This window comes from Bos grunniens, chromosome 6 (genome assembly GCF_055505025.1).
Source record: "Bos grunniens cultivar Pamir isolate PY7600 chromosome 6, Bosgru_T2T1.0, whole genome shotgun sequence".
Classification (NCBI taxonomy): domain Eukaryota; kingdom Metazoa; phylum Chordata; class Mammalia; order Artiodactyla; family Bovidae; genus Bos; species Bos grunniens.
This window is the reverse complement of record NC_141170.1, coordinates 47,021,948-47,043,270: the sequence shown is the minus strand read 5'-3', so window position 1 is coordinate 47,043,270 and position 21,323 is coordinate 47,021,948. Positions and strand designations below refer to the sequence as shown.

At 36.5% G+C, this 21,323-nt stretch overlaps 1 protein-coding gene across 35 annotated transcripts in view; it reads right to left on the bottom strand.

The window, feature by feature from the left end:
* The window catches only part of CLOCK (clock circadian regulator), a 111,412-nt gene that overhangs the window by 8,648 nt on the left and 81,441 nt on the right, over positions 1–21,323 (bottom strand). For 25 of the 35 annotated variants that reach the window (XM_086405720.1, XM_086405713.1, XM_086405719.1 and 22 more), the window contains 7 exons: positions 14,024–14,165; positions 12,231–12,331; positions 11,623–11,712; positions 7,747–7,899; positions 6,696–6,905; positions 5,765–5,970; positions 1,682–1,931 (listed from right to left, as the gene is read on the bottom strand). In XM_086405720.1, the coding sequence (XP_086261846.1) occupies positions 1,682–1,931; positions 5,765–5,970; positions 6,696–6,905; positions 7,747–7,899; positions 11,623–11,712; positions 12,231–12,331; positions 14,024–14,165 (1,152 nt within the window). The remainder of the gene's footprint in view (positions 1–1,681; positions 1,932–5,764; positions 5,971–6,695; positions 6,906–7,746; positions 7,900–11,622; positions 11,713–12,230; positions 12,332–14,023; positions 14,166–21,323) is intronic. The other 10 variants (XM_086405729.1, XM_086405725.1, XM_086405735.1 and 7 more) reach the window with 1 other exon arrangement.

Sequence of the window (21,323 nt, the reverse complement as noted above, 5' to 3'; positions counted from 1 at the left end):
TATACAAACACACAGAAGGATAGATCTCTGAAACTTAAAGGCCACTGAGCTTTGCTAAGCACTTGGAGACATTTTCTTTTTCTCACTGTTATTAGGAAAAGCTTTTGTAAGATAAAAGAATTCAGGGTACTTATGAGCCTTATAGGGTTACAACAAAAGTACATTTTGGAACTAGGTGTTACATAATCAGAAAAGACAAATTGTGTATTTCTATCTACATATTAGTGTATTTCTAAAGGGTATTGCCTATCTTGCTTCTTAGAAATGTTTTTTTCCCAGAAGTGGAAGAGAATGTTCATTCTTTTAAGAGCCCTTGTTCTCTGAGAGACTCAGAAAACTGAGTTCCTAAGCCAAGTCTTCTTCCTTTCTAAGCTTCTGCCTAATTCTCATTACATACATTTCCCCTAGAGAATAGTTTCTAACTTATTATAAATTCTTGTCATTAATTCATTTATAACAACTCATTTATAACAATAGCTAACCCAGTCATTAATGGCTTAATGTCTAAGGGGCTGTATGACTCTCAAGAGATAATTAAGTAACTAACCTCTTTTAGTTTAGCACATCATCAAGTTAAGAAATACATTTGTACCAGAACACCAATGATGATGAACTAACAGTGTATTTATGCATGAGTATATAGTATAATACTGAAATCTTCTAATTATACCATATGTTGTATAACTTTAAAAACTGATGGTATTTGCCTGGAATAAGTGGAATGGTATCCAGCACAAATCGTGGCTTAGCCTATATTCAAAATTGCTGGCCTCTTGGACCAGTAAGGAAAAAGCTGGATTTTCAGATGTCACAATCTGCTATTGTGATGCCCCAAAGAGGGTACTGAGGTCCAGAAATTTGCCTGCTGCTTTGCTGAGGATCCCAATCTAGGTGACTTTGTCCTGCATCCTTTAGATAAGCAGATCTTGTCTGATATACCCACAAGAGATCTGTGTCTGCATTTTGGTTAATCTGAGTATCTATTACATTATTCAAGATAGTGGTCATTTATGAAGGCAAGTTATAAGGTGTTTAAGTATATACCTTATACTAGGCTCAGTGATTCACATGCATCTTACTCATGAGATACGAACGACTAGCCCCTCCATATCATAGATGAAGAAACTGGATCTGAGCAAGTTAAGTAAACTGCCAAAGTTCACACAGCATGTGGTGCAGCAGTAACTCAATCTCAGAACAGCCTGTGCCTTCACAGTATTTTTCTTCCAATATTAATTTATAATAAAAAAGTTATAAAATTTAATTCAATAATTTAACATAATGCCTAAAGTAATTAAAAAAAAAAAACCCTTTCAATACTCATGATCTGTAGAGAGTACAGCTTGATGGGCCCCTAGGGTTATAAGAAAAGTGCTTTTGCTTGAGTTCCAGAAACTCTAGCCAGAGAGAGCTCTCTGTAAATTGCCTTGATATGGGTAGGAAGCAGCCACGTATTGTATCCACCAATTTAGATAACTGGGTATTTCCATAGCAGTACTAAAAGTTTCCTAAGAGAAGAAAAAGTAGCCAAATGGGATAAGCTTTCTGTCTTTATAGAAATTTAAGTTGTACAATAAGTTTTTGCAGATTTTTCAGCTCATTTACAGAACTGTTCATTTAATCCCTAATTTCACTATAAAAAGGTAAATACGTTTGGGACATTCTTCCCAGGGAGAATTACCTGTAGAAACTGCTGCGGTGGTTGAGTCAGCTGAGCCTGAGATGGTTGCTGAACTGAAGGGAGCGGCTGTTCCTGGGAACTCTGCTGCTGCTGCGTGACTGACAGTGTCTGCGACTGCGGTTGTTGTGGAGCAAAGGTAGGGTAGGCAGTCACTACCTGACCCATAAGCATAGCGCTAGGTACCATGACCGCCCCACAGGCTACAGGAGCGGTTACTAATTTGGTCACAAGTTGCTGACCTTGAGAAAATCTGTTAAGAGGAAAGAAAGGGAAGGGGAGTCAGAAGTACAAGTATACACTATGAAAGGCAATGGACTGAATATTTCTCTAAGATAATACCCATGATATTACCAATTTAGCTTTTTAAAAGCCATATGTTCCAATTTTGTTTCATGTTTTTAAAGATTCCCTTTGGGATACCAGTGAAACAGAAATGTACAGAGCAAAATGAAGCAATCACAAACAAAAATACAAACTCTTTTTTTGATATCCACATGCAAAAGAATGAAATTTGACCTTTACATCATATAAAAATTATATAAAAATTAACTCAAAATGGATTAGAGACTTAATAAACATAAATGTCGAAAACTGAAACTCTTAGAATAAAACACAGGGAGAAAGTTTCATGACACTGGATTGGGCAATAATTTCTTAGGTTATGACATTAAAAGCATACACAACAAAAGAAAAAATAGATAAACTGAAAAACAAATTTAAAATTTTTTATGTAGCAAGGGACACTACCAACACAGTAAAAGGGCACTCCAGAGTGGGAGAAAATATTTACAAATCATGGATCTGGTAAGGGATTAGTAACTAGAAAATATAAAGCAATACTACAACACAGCAACAAACAATCTGATTAAAAAACTGCCAAGGGTCCTAAATGATATTTCTTCACACTATATACAACTGGTCAATAAGCACTGAAAAGAAGCTTAATATGACTAATCATTAGAGAAATGCAAATCAAAACCACTATGAGATACCACATCACATTCATTAGGATGGCTACTATCAAACATAGTAATTGTGTTGACAAGGATGTGCAGAAACTGGAACTTCTGTGCACTGTTGGTGGGAATATAAAGTGGTTTGTCCATTATGGAAAATAGTATGGTGGTCTTTCATCAAAACTAAAAATGTAACAACCATATGATCCAGCAATTCCATTTCTGTACATATTTGTAAGGAATATATTAAATTTAAAAAAAAAAAAACAAAAAAAAAGAATGGAAAACAGGGACTCAAACAGTTGCACACCAATGTTTATAGCAGCTATTCACAATTTTCAAAAGATGGATATAACCCAAGTGTCCATCGGTAGACAAACGGGTCAACAAAATGTGTTATATACATTACAACTGAATAACACTTAGCCTTAAAGAGGAAGGAAATTCTGATGCATGCTATAACATGGCTGAACCTGGAAGACATTATGGCAAGTGAAATAAACCAGGTAGAAAAGACATACATTATGTGATTCCATTTACATACAGTACCTAGAGTAAGTAGTCAAACTCACAGACTTATGTGCTTAGAAAGTAGAATGGTGGTTTCTAAGAGTTAGGGGGAAGAGGAATGCATATTGTCTGATTAATATAGATTTTTAGTTTGGGAAGAAGAAAAAATTTCTGGAGATTGATGGTAGTGACTGTCACAATGGTGCCAACATGCTCATATGTCAATGAACTGCACATGTGAAAATGGTTAACATAGTGAGTACTTTGTTATGTGTATTTCACCACAATAAAAAAGAATGTAATGCACGCATGCAAAAAATTTTTAATCTGTTAAAAATATCAACTTTTTTCTTTTTATAAAACTACTAGGTACTTGGGAGTTGGATATATGTGACACATGGTTCATTTTGCTAATGAAAATAAACCTGTCCTAAAGGAATTTTTTTTAAAAGACCTCTAAGTTTATAGATGTTTACATTGTAAGTTGTGTCTTATAAACATAAATGACATTTATGTTTCAAAACTAGATAACATTCTAACAGCATATAAAAGTACCCTCAATTTACAAATTTATCAACAGGCATAGTACCCACTGTATTACAATTCACTAATATTCCCTCCCACCCACTACCTTCATGCTTCCACAGTCTTTAATAAAAGAACAACAAAAAACAATGCCTCTTCAGGGAAAAATATCATTTCTATCTGCCTTTTCTATGAGATAAAGTTAGTTTCTAACATTGGTCACTACAGTGACGAAATCGAGATAAGACTCTACTATAGATTTAACATGACCTAACTGCAATTACAACCTGTTTTAAGGTAGATAATTATAACTACACTTAGCATATCTATGCTAACAGTTTAAATGTTCCACAAGACAAAACAATTCTATTTTGAATCCATGCCAAATCTTAAAAATAAAGCGTTGTATATTATGTACTTTAGGATTAAAGGTATTATTTAATGCAAAAACATATATAATGAAAAATTTACAAACAAATAACATTACAAAGTGGCTTAATCACAGAAGTGCTAAGCACTAATTTCTCTGTAATCTTAAAAGAATTTAGTATCTGAATTGCCCAACTGCCCACTGCTAAGTATGAGAATATCTCATTCCTCTCTGGCACTAAAAGACATTCTGCAATTTACTTTGGCTTTAACATTTTTCTTTGTATACACTGCTCCCTCTGCCTAAATACCCTACTGTGTGTGACTCCCTTCTACACACATATCTAAAGCAATGAGCTTAAGACACAGGCCAAGTATCTCCTCCCTGAAATTTTCCCTGACCACACTCCTCTCTTCACTTGCTTGCCTCACCCCATAAAACTGCTCACTTCCTCCTTTTCAAAAATCTACTAAGTATTTATCACATCAAATAATACTGATTTATTCACCTTTCTACAGCTTTGACTAGTCCAATCTTTTCTGGGATAAAGAATGTGCCATACACATAAAGCAGGCACTCAAATATTTGCTGAAGTTGTTTTTCCCCCTTCAAAAAAACAGCTGTCTACAAATAATTGCTAAACTGTGTCCCCTACAATGTATGTCAACATTCTATGCTAATGGATTTTACCTTGGGCTTTAAATCTAGCCCTTTATTATATTTCTATGGAGTATATTCATAACACTTCCTTCAAAAGCTGGACTTTTTAACTTGAAGGAACTGAGTTCCAAAAAGCAGCAGTGAGTTTCTCTCTGATCTTATTGCTTCTGCAATCCAGCAGCTTCCTCACACTCTGGAAATTATTAATAGGGTTTCAATAAAATCTACTACAAAGTCTAATACAACAGCAAGATTGTATTATAAAAGCAGCAGTCTACTTATATTACACTAAAATAAATAAAAATAAAATGCATTTAAAATGTAATTTTTAAGACTACAGAAATCCTATAGTTTTGAAAGATATCTTTCTTCCTAATATTTGAAAAGGTTATTTTATTTTAAATATCTATTTCTAGGTCAGCTATTTGGAAGACTAAAATTAGTCATAGAAAGCGATTTTTTTTCTAGAATTGCCCATAAAACTTTAATGTAGTATATGTTTAAGCACTTGAGCTCTGAAATCAGACACCCAGTTTTGAATTCAGATCCCCTTTTTCACTCTCTTCACAGCTTCAGACCCTTGACCAAATTTTTTATTCTTTCCTGGGAAATACAGACCCTCACACTTTTTTTTAAAATAAGAATTAAATGAGAATATACTTGGAGCATTTAGTACAGTACTTAACAAAATTCAAGAAAGGTGAGCTAAACTTACTCCATAACACGTATAAACTATGGTAGCATACACCTTAACCATTGCTACTACACTGACAACACAAGAGCAGCTATATTGAAAAGATAAAAAAGTTTTATAGTGATACAGACAAAACCTATCATAAAACTTGTGTAGAATTTGGATTCTACCATATGTTAGCACATTTTTGAATATGAAATAAAATGAAAAAAAATTTGCTATTACTCTTTTATTATAAAGTACTTCAACAAGAATACATTGTTTTTATTTCAAATTCTAGAGTGAGCAATAAATTAAAATCTCATTTAAAAAATCCAAGTATTGTTTTATAATCAAACAACTGACATCTTTGGAAACATGACAACTACCTGATCTGTCTGTCCTGAGTGAATGTAGTTACTGCAGCACTCTGGGAACTGTTTTGTGGCAAACTCGATGGAATCTGGACCATGCTTCCAGCCGCCGGCTGAGAAATCACCATAGTGTTGTAGAGTGGGGCTGTAAGAGTGCTCTGCGTCTGACTGGGAAGAGATGTTTGTTGACTGTGCCCACTCAGTACATTCTGTTGACTCTGCTAGAAAACAGAAGATTTTACAAATAGAAAAAAATTTATTCAGGAAGTATGCTTCTACTACTAATCATTCTAACAATAGTTGACATGACAGAAAAAGAAGTGGCAGAACATACTACTCTGGGAGAAAATGAACCATCAAGGAATAACTTGCAATTATCTGAGAATGAATTAGTCTTCAATATCTTGCTGGAAGGTAAGCTATGATTTTTGAAAAGGAGCATGATCTTAACAAGGATGACATAAAATACACATGAAGAACTACTAAACACTCAAAGTAACTGACATTTGACATTTTTATGTATTTCATTCGAAGTCTTGAGATTTACAATTGCAGATGCATGTCAATTACTGAAATTTCCTAGAATGTTAATTAAGCCATCACTGCCCTAACAAAAGACATTCTTCACATATGGTAACATATATCCTGGTCAGAATCCTGCAACTTTCTTTTTTTTTCCCCCACACACAGAAGTAGTTTGTATATTCATTTGAAGCAAACTCAAAAATTTTCTAAATGTTGAAATACAGGAAGCATTCAACATTCAACAATTTAAGAACAATTCTGCACAAAATACTTTATCACTCTCAATACTATAGTTTCTAATTATTACTATTAAAGTTTTACATATGGTATTGTTCAAAATGAAGCTTTTGTCTTTGTTTTAGCAACACCACACATTTCAATCACTGAACATTCCCTAGCCCACTGTACTCAATAACATTACCTGACTTGATGTACTTTGTAAAGTCTGCTGTTGTATCATATGCTGAGTTGTGCCAATGTGTCCAGTATTCATTCCACTTTGAATCTGGTTAGTTTGAACAACCTGGCTTTGCATATTTATAGGTGCAAGCTGCTGGATATTAGATGAATTTCCAGAAGAAAGTTGAACAGAACCAAAATTCAATCCAGGGGTTGACTGTTGTAAAAACATCTTTAAAAATAAAGATTACATTAAAATGATCTTTTTAAATTAAAAAGAATGAGAGCATTTTTAGCAAAAATATCTAAAAATTAAGTTTTAAAAGCAAGTAACAAGAAGACTAAGTCATTCTGAATCAACAATGAACAATAAGTAATTACTAAATAAAACATGATACTCATTTTCATTCTTTCAATCATCCTAACCCCTAATCATGTTTCTAATTGTCAGGAAAAGTGTTACAAATTTCAAAACCTCTACTTGCTTGACACTTTACATGTTAAGGATTATTATATATGCTACCGTTACCCTAACTCAGCTACTCAAAGGTCTGTGGATTGGAAGCTCTGCATCACTCATCATTTATAATTTATGGCATTAGGGAGAAGTGGTTTTCACTTGAAGTTTTCACCAAAGTCCTAGTTGCATCGAACAGGCATAACTTTGGCCCTGTTGGTTGACCATTGTAAGACTATAATTTGAATCATACCTACCAGTAAGTTATTCAAAAAATTACTGATGATGAATTTTAAATTCTGTACCTACATATACCTAAAAGTCTATGTAAAGTATTATTTTGATATTATGGGAATTTAAGCTTACTAATAATTAGACTGCTAAAAGATGACTCTAATCTGGAGAAACAAAAATGCTGATGGAAACACTCTTAGGAATCAATTATCTTTAGCGACTGTAAATGCAATCATAGTGAGTAGATAACCAATGAGTATTTACTGAACTAAATGGATGAAACATATCTTTTGGATCTCACTTTTTATTAAGAAGAGTCAATTTCCTAAGAAGCCAAAATACAAATGGCATGCTTTGTTTGTAATCAAATGTAGTAACTTACCTGCAGCCCTTGACCATGGACCATTTGAAGCTGTTCTTGAATTTTTCTTAGTTCTTCTTGTTGCCGATGAATATTCGCCTCTATCATCCGAGTCCGTTGCTCCAATTGGTCTTTGAGATGCTGCATGGCTCCTAACTGAGCTGAGAACTGAAACTTAAGTATCATGGATGGAAAAAGTGTAACATATTTTACAATCACTTCTCATAATTGTAAAATCTGAAATCCAAGCAGTATATCACGAATTAAGAATGTCATGCCAGTTACTAATTTATTGCTTCTCAACACCTAATTCACCTATCCTGGCTCAGCTTTGTGGTACTAGAGCTGGACCCTATAAATGTTTCTCCTTCATCAGCAGGCACCAGCAGTCATGTCAGTATGATGTGGAGGGATACTGTAAAGGGAGAATGGGTTACCTCTCTGGTTCTAGTGCTTTTCCTTCGTGTTCTTATGCTAGTGGGTAGCATCCTACTGAGTGTCATCAGCAACCAGCAGCTAGCTTTCCACCAAGTCTCACTGGCTTGCTAGTGGGCAGCTTCCCAGCAAATTTTACTGGTATCCCAGCAAGTGGCTGCTCACTCCCCAGCCCAAGTCTGTGGCACTTCAGTGAACCTGTGTACCATCCAGTGGATATAACCACAGCAGCTCCAATGGGACCTGAGTCTCAGCTTGGCCTGGAGGAGCAGTTCAGGAGGGTCAAAGGAGTCTTCTGAGCTGTTCCCCCTTGGCAATTCTCCCTTTCACTTACCCTTAGTGGCTGCTCTCTACACCAGTCTTTCCTGTATCCTTTTGAATTCCCTTAACTGCTGGTACTTAATCTCTGTTACCAGTTAATTTTTTTATACCATCCCTGTTCAAATTTCTCATCCAGCTTCTGACTAGAGCTTGACTGATTACAAGATGACTTTGTAACACTGGCTTTTAAAGACCTAAGTTTCTACTGTGGCGCTACTACTTGATAGAACAAGTTACAGAACTTCATTCCTGATCTTTTAACAAATGAAAAAGTAGTCTGCACCTAGAGTTATTCACATAAAATTCTGTCATCCCAAGAATGTCCTCTTTGTGTAGGTCATTAGAAAGTTAATAAAAATCTGACTAACCAACCATAAAATTTTCAACAAATTGTTCTCAAATACAAATACCTAGGCTTTAAAGACTAAGCGATTATAAGTGAATGCTGCATATGCAAATAAAAGCACAGTTATTCTGCTAACAGAGTAAGGTTTTCAATCTCACTTATATCTGCTTCACTTGAGTTATAGACAGCTTCTATTTACTACTGCTTGAAACTAAGCACATTTAGTGATTCACCACTTAAGTTTAAATAGGCTCATTTACTTATTTCCAGGAATATTCACCACAGAATGCAGTATAAAAGCAGAAAGAATTTCACTTCATTGGAAATCTGTCTTAAGAATCTCCTACAATGCATATAAAAGCAAATGACACCCCAAAAACTTTTTTACCCTATCTTCAAAAGTTTGTTTTGAGAATATTGAACACTACTTTTCAAAGTATACAACTCTGACTTCTGAAGTTAACAATAACCAGATCAAACATCAGATTACACTAGGTATGAAAAAACATTACAAATTTAATATCCTCATGCCTTTTTTATTATTTGAAATTTTATGTTTATATCATATAAATGTATCCTAAAGTTATTTATACCTTTAGGTAAACATTATACTGTCACCACTTGAAGAATTTCTATTAAATACAAATAAGAAAATAAAAATAAACACAGAAAGCAGAATAATGGGAAATAATATCAAAGAACTAAGAGGAACACTGTTTGCCTTTATCACTGAATGAAATGAGATTTGAATACTTATTTGAGGACTCGGTGCTGATAAAAACTACTGGAACTCCAGATACTATTTAATAATATAGTGCTGCTATAAACACCTTACACAATTATGTGCTGCTAAAAGTCAAGATTATGACAATTAGATTGTTATTTAGATTATAACAGTTTACAGCAATATCAATATATTTGTACAAGTATCATAATATATAATAGCTATAATTATATGTCTGGTGGCTCAGATGGTAAAGAATCCTCCTGCAATGCAGGAGACCTGGGTTCAATCCCTGGGTTGGGAAAATCCCCTGAAGGAGGGCATGGCAACCCACTCCAGTATTCTTGCCTGGAGAGCCACATGGACAGAGGACTCTGGTGGGCTACAGTCCATGTGGTCGCAAAGAGTCGGACATGATTGAGCAACTAAGCACAATTTAAGTAACAACCATATAAGATAAAGGTATTTTTAGATACCTAGTGTTAATATCAGAGAAGGCAATGGCAATGCACTCCAGTACTCTTGCCTGGAAAATCCCATGGACAGAGGAGCCTAGTAGGCTGCAGTCCATGGGGTCACTAGGAGTCAGACACAACTGAGCGACTTGACTTTTACTTTTCATTTTCATGCATTGGAGAAGGAAATGGCAACCCACTCCAGTGTTCTTGCCTGGAGGATCCCAGGGACAGGGGAGTCTGGTGGGCTGCTGTCTATGGTGTTGCACAGAGTCGGATATGACCGAAGCAACTTAGCACCAGCAGCAGCAATGTTAATATTATTTGAAATTAAGACAATGTAGAGATAGCTTCAACATCAAACAAAACAAAATTTCGGATTATTTCTAGCACAACTTAGTATTTTTCATTTGTCTGAGGCACTGAGTGCAGTGATAAATGAAAAGTTGTGAAGTTATAATCAAAAGTGTCACTTCTGTAATACCTCTCCTTTGTCTTGCTAGCTTTTATATTTAAGCCTCCTTGGGGACTCAGCCCAAGTAACAATTCTTCCAGAAAGTTCTCTTTCCCTTCCTCAGTCTGCAATTAAGAGTCCATCTAATGTGCTCAGGTGTCAAGCTTTAGACCTTGAGCATAGACTATTTGTAGTTATCTATCATTCCTTCTAGATGTAATAAAGTTTCTTAGTATAGAAATTTGCATTGCCAGCACCTGCAATATCTGATAATATAAGGAGCTTAATAAATGGCTTATATATAAACAAATGAATATATGAATAAAATTACTCAATTCTTCCAATATCCATGGGAAGAACAAAATGAACTACATTTCATCTTTAATATTTTTCTCTGGAAAGTGAAAGTGTTAGTCACTCAGTCATGTCCAACTCTTTGTGACCCCATGGACTATAGATCTCTAGGATTCTCTGTCCATGGAATTCTCCAGGCTAGAATACTGTAATGCATAGCCACTCGTTTCACCAGGGAATCTTCCTGACCTAGAGATCGAACCCAGGTCTTCTGTACTGCAGGCAGATTCTTTACCATCTGAGCCACCACAGTATTTCTCAACAGGGATTAATCAGGATAGCTTTTTGTTGTGCAAAACTGTTATGAACCCTAAAAGACAACTAAAGTACCAGCGGCACACCAAATTCACTGACAATCAAAAAATCTCCAGGTATTCTAAACGTCCACAATTGAGATTTACTGCATCTATATTTTAAAAAATCACTAGTAGCTTGAAAGTGAAAGTCACTTAGTTGTGTCCGACTCTTTGCAACCCCATGGACTATACAGTCCATGAAATTCTCCAGGCCAGAATACTGGAGTGGGTAGCTGTTCCCTTTTCCAGGGGATCTGCCCAACCCAGGGATCAAACCCAGGTCTCCCACACTGCAGGCGGATTCTTTACTAGCTGAGCCACAAGGGAAACCCAAGAATACTAGAATGGGTAGCCTATCCCTTCTCCAAAAGATCTTCCTGACCCAGTAATCAAACTGGGGTCTCCTGCATTGCAGGTGGATTCTTTACTGACTGAGCTATGAGGGAAGCCCCACTAGTAGCTTAAAGACTATTTGTAATTTAAAAATATTTAACAGAAACAAATAAAAATACCTGGGACATGCCGTGCGGAACTGGTAAATTTGCAGACTGAGACATCACAGGCTGTGTTAATGACTGACCAACAGTCTGGGAATTTATAGACTAGAAGCAAAATAAAAAATAACACTGGGTGACAATCGTTTCCATACATGAATACTCCCACCAGAAATACCACCATGGCATCTTCATAACTGAATTACAGCTTTTAGATGAGCCTCATACATTTTTAGATGAGCACAGGCCTGTCTCTCCCTCTAAACTGGAAATGCTTAGTCCCTATTTATCTTTTTATCTTTCAAGGCATCTGTCACATTATCTTGCATGGGCTGTCAGTAAGAGTTGCCTGGACTTTATTGAAAGTGATTGGTATTTGAAATTATCAGCTTTCCATAATTAAAAAAAAAATCTAACATTTTGTCTGAAAAATATTCAAAAGGACTTGTATGTTTGACTACTACTTCACAAAAAAATGAAGACCTTGAGTAAGTGTTGTATATCAACAACTATTTTGAATTTCACAGAAAGGGATAATGAATAAATGAATTGATGAATATTTAGATGATTCCTCCCACCCCTTTTAATAAATCTTTATTCAGCAACATACTATCTGAAGAGTTTACCTGACTACTAAATGATGACCTCCTTTGTGCCATCTTCTCATGAGCTGGTAAATGTTGTCTGGGAGGAGTGCTAGTATCTGTTGGGATCTTTGTTGGTGTAGCTAAGGTTGGTAAACAGAAACAGAATAGCATTAGTACTTGAAAAATACAATTTTCAAAGATCAATCTCAAAATGCTTTCCAGTGAATAAAAGTGGTCTGTAAAAGAGTTGTTTTTCTAAATTATTCAATAAAAGTGAAGTCTATGACAACAAGATGATTTATTTTAATTACCTCTTTTTTAAGGATAAAGAAAACATCTGAAATAGGAAAATTTCAAATATAAAATGGTTACTACCCCTACAATTCTATAACAGAAAAAAGCAATAAATTAATTAAAAAATGGCCTAAGGACTTGAATAGATATTTACTCAAACAAGACAGAGATGGCCAGCCAGTATGTGAAATAATACTCAATATTCCACTAAACATCAGGGAAATGCAAATCAAAACCACAATGAAATATCACCTCTACCTCTAAAGAATGGTTACTATCAAAAAATCACATTGTAGATCAACTAAAAAAAAAACCCTTATAAACTGTTCAAAAAAAAAATCTAAAGACAAGTGTTGGTGAGAACTTGTGTGGAGGTCTGGAAACCTTGCACACTGTTGATGGGGATAGGAAATGATACAGATACTGTGGAAACAGTATGGCTGTTTTTCAAAAAAATTAAGATTAGAACTACCATATATGAACTAGAAATCCTACTTCAGAGTATTTATTAAAAAAAATTGAAGTCAGCATCTTGAAGAGATATTAGCATTCCAGTGTTCACTGCAGTATCATTCACAATAGCCAAGGTATGGAGACAATCTAAATGTCTGTTGACAGGTGAAAGGATTAATAAAATGTGATATATACATACAATGAAATACTACTATTCATCCTGAAAAAGGAAGGACATTCTACAATATGTTACATGAATGAACCTTTAGGCCATTATGCTAAATGAAATAGGCAATGACAGAAAAAACAAGTATCTCATAATGATATGAGGTTATTTAAAATAGTCAAACTCATTGAAACAAAGAGGACAATGGTAACTGCCAAGGCTGGGGCAGGTGGGGAGTGGGGAATGGGGAGTTATTAATTAGTGGGCATAGTTTCAGATAAGCACAATGAATAAACTCTGGAGATCTGCAACTTTGTGTTAAAGGATACTACATAAAAGAAATGCCAAGAAATAGTTAACACAAAGGCCTTTCACAATATTTGGAAAGGTTTAAAATCTCAATCTATGTTTAACCACTTTAATGTTCCACCCATCATGAAGATGTCGAGTAGTTCAAACAAGTCCCTTTTTCATTATATACACTTTTAGTACTCTGAGAAATAAAAGTGCTAGATTCTTTTTAAAAAATTTAAAAGGGAATTAATTTAATGACAATTATGCATGTCTTCATAAAGACAAAATACACAGAAAACACTTTCAAAAAAGCAAACTAAGAACACTTACAGGTTCTATCAATAAAAAAGGAATTACTGTAATAGTTTTGCTTTCTTTCTGAGGGATGATTAAAAATACCAATACCAACATTACTACCTACATGTTTTATGGGTTACTTTATAAATTAATTCTTTGCTAAATGTGAGCAATGTGCCTTTTGCTCACTGAAAAAGTTACTGTATTTCAGAAATATAAACACTTATCATTTGAAAGTGGCAGCTGATGAAAAATGCTGCTAACAATAATGCAAACAATTTAGAAGCGCATCTTTAAAGGAAGTCTGCTTGCAAGCTGGGGTACTCACAGGAAGGGTCCGAGACTGCTGTGTGAGATGATTTTCTTGAACTCCGGGAGGAAGCAGAAGGAGTTGGGCTGTGATCAAACCTTTCCAACGCTTCCTTGAGACTGACTGTATTTATACGATTATCAGACCCAGAATCTTGGCTCTAAGGAGACAAGAGTAAAGTAAATGTCTTCTGTGGTTCAGTTCAGAGGTCCCAAATTAGCATATCGCTTGCTAATTTCCCCTCCCCAAAATCAGTTTTCAACCATAACAAGGCAAGTGTACCTGTGTAATAAAGAAGTGTAATAAAGAAGTAAAAATTTATTTTTTATAGCCTGAAAGTTTTGGTTTCCTTCTCTATTGAAAGAAATAACAGATGCAAAGGAATAAAGTTGGACTATTACCTTATACCATATATAAAAGTTAACTTAAAATGGATCAAAGATCTAAACATTAGAACTCAAAGTATAAAGCTTTGAGGGAAAAAAGGGGGAAAGCTTTATAACACTGCACTGGGCAATGATTTCTTGGATATGACACTAAAGCACAGGCAACAGTAGTGCATCAAAGGATACTATAAACAAAGTGCAAAGGCACCAAGGAATGGGAGAAAACATTTGTAAGTCATTTATTTGATAAAGAATTAATACCCAAAATATAGACAGAGCTCCTACCACTCAACAGCAAGGAAAAAAAAAAAAAAAAAACCAAAAAATTCAATTAAAAAATGGGCAAAAGTCTTGCATAGAGATTTCTTCCAATAAGATATATAAATGGCCAATAAACACATGAAAAGATACTTAATATCACTAATCATTCAGTTCAGTTCAGTCGCTCAGTCATGTCCGACTCTCTGCGACCCCATGAATCACAGCATGCCAGGCCTCCCTCTCCATCACCAACTCCCGGAGTTCACTCAAACTCACGTCCATCGAGTCGGTGATGCCATCCAGCCATCTCATCCTCTGTCATCCCCTTTTCTTCCTGCCCTCAATCCCTCCCAGCATCAGAGTCTTTTCCAATGAGTCAACTCTTCACATGAGGTGGCCAAAGTATTGGAGTTTCAGCCTCAGCATCAGTCCTTCCAATGAACACCCAGGACTGGTCTCCTTTAGGATGGACTGGTTGGATCTCCTTGCAGTCCAAGGGATTCTCAAGAGTCTTCTCCAACACCACAGTTCAAAAGCATCAATTCTTCGGCACTCAGCTTTCTTCACAGTCCAACTCTCGAATCCATACATGACCACTGGAAAAACCATAGCCTTGACTAGATGGACCTTTGTTAGCAAAGTAATGTCTCTGCTTTTCAATATGCTATCTAGGTTGGTCATAACTTTCCTTCCAAGGAGTAAGCATCTTTTAATTTCATGGCTGCAGTCACCATCTGCAGTAATTTTGGAGCCCAAAAAGATAAAGTCTGACACTGTTTCTACTGTTTCCTCATCTATTTCCCATGAAGTGATGGGACACGATGCCATGATCTTCATTTTCTGAATGTTGAGCTTTAAGCCAACTTTTTCACTCTCCTCTTTCACTTTCATCAAGAGGCTTTTGAGTTCCTCTTCACTTTCTGCCATAAGGGTGGTGTCATCTGCATATGTGAGGTGATTGATATTTCTCCCGGCAATCTTGATTCCAGCTTGTGCTTCTTCCAGTCCAGCGTTTCTCATCATGTACTCTGCATATAAGTTAAATAAGCAAGGTGACAATATACAGCCTTGATGTACTCCTTTTCGTATTTGGAACCAGTCTGTTGTTCCATGTCCAGTTCTAACTGTTGCTTCCTGACCGGCATATGGGTTTCTCAAGAGGCAGGTCAGATGGTCTGGTATTCCCATCTCTTTCAGAATTGTCCACAGTTTATTGTGATCCACACAGTCAAAGGCTTTGGCACAGTCAATAAAGCAGAAATAGATGTTTTTCTGGTATTCTCTTGCTTTTTCCATGATCCAGCAGATGTTGGCAATTTGATCTCTGGTTCCTCTGCCTTTTGTAAAACCAGCTTGAATATCTGGAAGTTCACAGTTCACATACTGCTGAATGAAGCCTGGCTTGGAGAATTTTGAGCATCACTTAGGGAAATGCAAATCAAAACCAAGAAATACCACTTCACATCTATCAATATGGCTATTACCAAAAAAATTAGAAAATAACGAGTGTTGGTGAGGATATGAAAAAACGAGCACCCTTGTGCAGTGCCAGTGGGGGTGGTGGTGGTGGTGTTCAGCTGCTTAGTCACGTCCAACTCTTTGCGACCCTACGAACTGTAGCCCGACAGGCTCCTCTGTCCATGGGATTCTCCAGGCAAGAATACTGGAGTGGGTTGCCATTTCCTCCTCCAGGGGATCTTCCCGAGCCAAGGACTGAACTTACATCTTCCGTGTTTTCTGCACTGGCAGATGGATTCTCTACCACTGAGCCACCTGGGAAGCCTGATAAGAATGTATAAAACAGCAGAGCTACTATGGAAAAATGTAACAGCTCCTCAAAAAATTAAATATAGAATTACTATATGATCCAACAATTTCATTTCTGCATATATGCTCAAAAGAATTAAAAGCAGGGAGTCAAATGTGTATTTGTAAGCCATGTTCCTAGCAGCATTAACCACAATAGTTAAAAATACAGATGCAACCCAAGTGTCCATCGATGGATGAATGAATAAACAAAACGTGGTATATATACACACAATGGAATACTGTTTATCTTCAAAAGGAAACTCTGACATATAACAATATAGAAGAACCTTGAGAACATTATGCTGAGTGAAATAAGTTAATCATATACAGACAAATACTGTATGATTCCACTTACATGAGGTACCTATAGGAATCAAGTCATAGTCAGAAGTGGACTGGTGGCTGCCCAGGGTTGGAGAGGAGGGAACGGGGAGTTGCTGTTCAATGGATATGGAATTTCAGTTTGGAAAGATGAAAAAGTTTTGGTGATGGATGGTGGTAATGCTTACACAACACTGTAAATGTACTTAACACCACTGAACTTAAAATTGGTTGAGATGGTAAATTTTGTTACGTATATTTCAAATCAGAAAAAAAAAAAAAAAGACCAACCAACAGAGACTTTAGTTTATAAAGGCGCTGTAAGTATCTGGAACTCAGCATTTGACTGCTCAAAATCATCTTCTTCACACCAACTCTGACCATCTCCAGAATTCAAGATCTATATGGATGATTCATGCAATATCCTGTCCTGGCCTCTCAGCTTTCTAGGAACTCCTTGTTGCCAATAACTTCTTCCTCTATTCTACCTGATTCAATCCCTACTCTTCATTACCAGATTACTGTAGTGCCTCTAAAAACACAAATTAAAATCCAACTTTAAACCACACTTCCCTGTCTGAGCTTTCCAGTTCACTTGTTCCTTTGGAGACAATTACAGTCAACTTAAAATGATCACCAATCTAAAATGATACATAACACTAAGCCAGAAACATTACATTTTCTAGAGGGCTCACTTTCCTACTCTCCACAGTTATTCCATACTTTCCAAAAGTTCTTAAACCTCTTTCTCCCTCTCTCTCCACAGAGACCTCTGTCTTATATAGATGAAAATACTTGCCACCACCATATATGTAACTCTACCTATTAACATGCTGTGCTGTGCTTAGTCACTCAGTCATGTCCAACTCTGTGACCCCAGGGACTGTAGCCTCCCAATCTCCTCTGTCCACTGGATTTCCCAGGCAAGAATACTGGAGTAGGTAGCCATTTCCTTCTCCAGGGGATCCTCCCAACCCAGGAATCGAACTGGGGTCTCCTGCATTGCAGGCGTAGTCTTTACCAGCTGAGCTACAAGGGAAGCCCACCTATTAATATACCAAGTATATAAATATACCCACCTGCTGTTTGCTCATTATAGTGGAGCAAAGTGCCGTCAAAGAACCTCCATATGCAACAGTGAATTAAGCAACAATACTCTGTTTCCTATTTCAGGGAAGCTACATAGAAGGCAATGTGTGTGTATACACCGATATAAATAAATATGATTTCAAAATTACTACTATCACAAAAGGAAAAAATGGGTTATGTGACACAATGCCCGCTGTCCTGCACTGTAATTGCTCTTTACATCCTGTTTTGTCTCCATCTCCCACCCTCTCCCAGCTCCTAAAACCCTTCTGCCTGCCTTCAGTTTCCCTAAGCAGCAAAAGCTGTATTCTCAACCTCACTGATGAACATTCCTTCATTGGCGTCCTCTGACTAAAACCCAGGACCCCCCACCCTCCACCCCCAAAGGATACCAGTTTCCTTGTAGGTCTCCCAGGCAGTGGGAGTTTCCTTTCTCTCAACCTTCAGACCTCTGCTCCGGAGGTAGAACAGAAGTCCTCCTACTGCTCTGGCCTGAACATCCTCCCTTCCACCTTTCCCAAAACTCACAGCTATGAATGCTACATTATCTATCTCTCCTTGCTGTAGTCATTTACTCATCTTGTGCTTACTCCTCACTAAGTAGCTGAATTAAAGTTTCTCTACTCCTGGCTCAATACTGTCCTTACTGATTTTTTTTTAAATTGGAGAAGGCAATGGCACCCCACTCCAGGACTCTTGCCTGGGAAATCCCATGGACGGAGGAGCCTGGTAGGCTGCAGTCCATGGGGTCGCTAAGAGTTGGACACGACTGAGCAACTTCACTTTCACTTTTCACTTTCATGCATTGAAAAAGGAAATGGCAACCCACTCCAGTGTTCTTGCCTGGAGAATCCCAGGGATGGGGGAGCCTGGTGGGCTGCTGTCTATGGAGTCGCAGAGTCGGACATGACTGAAGCGACTTAGCAGCAGTAGCAGCAGCATAGATGATTTACAACATTGCGTTACTTTCTGATGTACAACAAAGTGATTTTTGTATATATATCTATCCTTTTTTGAATTCTTTTCCCATAGGTTATTACAGAGTATTGGGTAGAGTTTTCTGTGCTATACATTAGGTCCTTGTTGATTATCTGTTTTATATATAATACTGTGCATATATGTTAATCTCAACCCCCTAATTTTTCCCTCCCACCCACCTTTCCCCTTCAGTAGTCTGAACAGAACCACAAGTCTGTTCTCTAAGTCTGTGAGACTATTTCTGTTTTGTAAATGAGTTGATCTATATCATTTTCTAGATTTCATGTATAAACAATATATGATACTTTCTCTGACTGATTTCACTTAGTATGATAATCTCTAGGTCCATACATGTTGCTGCCTTCTTTTTTATGGCTAATATCCCACTGTATATATGTACCACAACCTCTTTATCCGTTCATCTATTGATGGACACTTAGGGTGCTACCATATCCTGAATACTGTAAACAGTGTTGCAACTGAACACTGGGGTGCATGTATCCTTTCAAATTATGGTTTCTGCAGATATATGCCCAGGAGGGGGACTGCTGGATCATATGGGAACTCTATTGTTTGTTGAGGAACCTCCCATACTGTTCTCCATAGTGGTTGTGCCTATTTACATTCCCACTAAAAGTGTAGGACGGCTCCATCTTCTCCACATCTTCTTCAGCTGTTATTGATGGTCACTTTTTGATAATGGTCATTCTGTCCAGTGTGAGGTGATACCCTCATTGCAGTTTTTATTTGCAATTCTCTAATGATGAGTGATGCTGAGCAATCTTCTCATGTGCCTACTGGCCATCTGTATGTCTTCTTTAGAGAAATGTCTATTCAGATCTTCTGCCCATCTTTTGGTTAAGTCATTTGTTTTTTGATAATGAGCTTCATGAGCTACCTGCATGTTTTGGAGATTAATCCCTTGTCAGCTGCTTCGTTTGCCAGTATTTTCTCCCGTTCTGTGGGTTGTCTTTTCATTCTGTTTATGGTTTCCTTTGCTGTACAAAAGCTTTTAAGTTTAATTCGGTCCCATTTATTTTTGTTTCAATTCCAAAAGACTGTAACAACTTTGTATGGGGACTAGACACACATTCATTTTGTAATGTATTTAAATGCTGAATCACTAAGTTGCACACCTAAAACTAATAAATTTTGCATCTTCTATATTTCAATTTAAAAGTTGCCTTCCATGGCTCAAGATGCTGAGAATACAGGAGCAAATAACAAAGACAAGTTTTCTGCTCTCATGGGTCCCACATGAAAGAATTTTTCCAAAAAGACTATGACTGCTTAGAGGTAAAAGATCCACTATGTTTTAATGAAAGATATTTTCTGAGGAAAGCACTTACAATTTTTCTTATGCTATGGCATATTTTACAACTGCAAGTTTACACCTCTTAACCCCCTTCACCTATTTTGCCCCATCTTACACCCCAATGCCTCACTCGGGCAATCAGCAGTTTGTTCTCTATGAGTCTGGTTTGCGTGTTCATTTGTTTTGTTTTTTAAATTCTACACGTAAGTGAGATAATTTGTCTTTCTTTGACTTATTTCCCTTAGCATCATGCCCCCAAGATCCATCCATACTGTTACAAATAGCAATATTTCATTTTTTAATGATTGAGTAGTATTCTACTCTATGTATGTCCCACATCTTTACTTGTTTCTGTATCTTAGTTATTGTAAATAATCCTGCAATGAACATAAGGATATATAAATCTTTACAATTGTTTTTGTTTTCTTCAGGTAAATACTAAGAAGTGAAGCTGTTATATCATATTATTTTTAATTTCTTGAGGAATTTCCATACTATTTTCTGTAGTGACTGCACCAACTTACAATCCGACCAACAGTTCATGAGGGTTCCCTTTTCTCCATATCCTTGCCAATACTTGCTATTTATTGCCTTTCTGATAACTGCCATTATTACAGGTATGAAGTGATATCCTGTTGTGGTGTTCATATGCATTTCAACCACTAAGTGAGCTTGGAAAGAGATTCTGCTTTGACTGGACCTGGAAATGACTGTGGCTCCACTGACACTTTGATTCCAGGCTTGTGAGGGACCCTGGACTGAAACCTTGATTACAGACCCATGACCAATTCTGAGGCAGAGTGCCCAACTAAACTGTGTCTGGATTCTTGACTCACAGAAACTACTGAGATAATATATGTATGTTATTTTATATCATTAAGGTTTGTAACATAGCAATAGGTAGCTAATATTTCTACCTGATATAATGAAAAGAGAAACCAGTGTTCAAAATCTGACTATAACTTTCCAGTCATGAGTCTTTAAGCTCAGTTTTAATATTTTCAAAGTGGGGATATATCCAGATAAGGATGTCTGAGAAATAAATGATATTTCATATTTCATATAAAAACCAGAGCCTAGCAGATTGTAATAAATGTTAGTTTAATTCTAAGATCATATATGTCTCTACAATGATCTCTAAATAGCAGGCCCTTCAAAT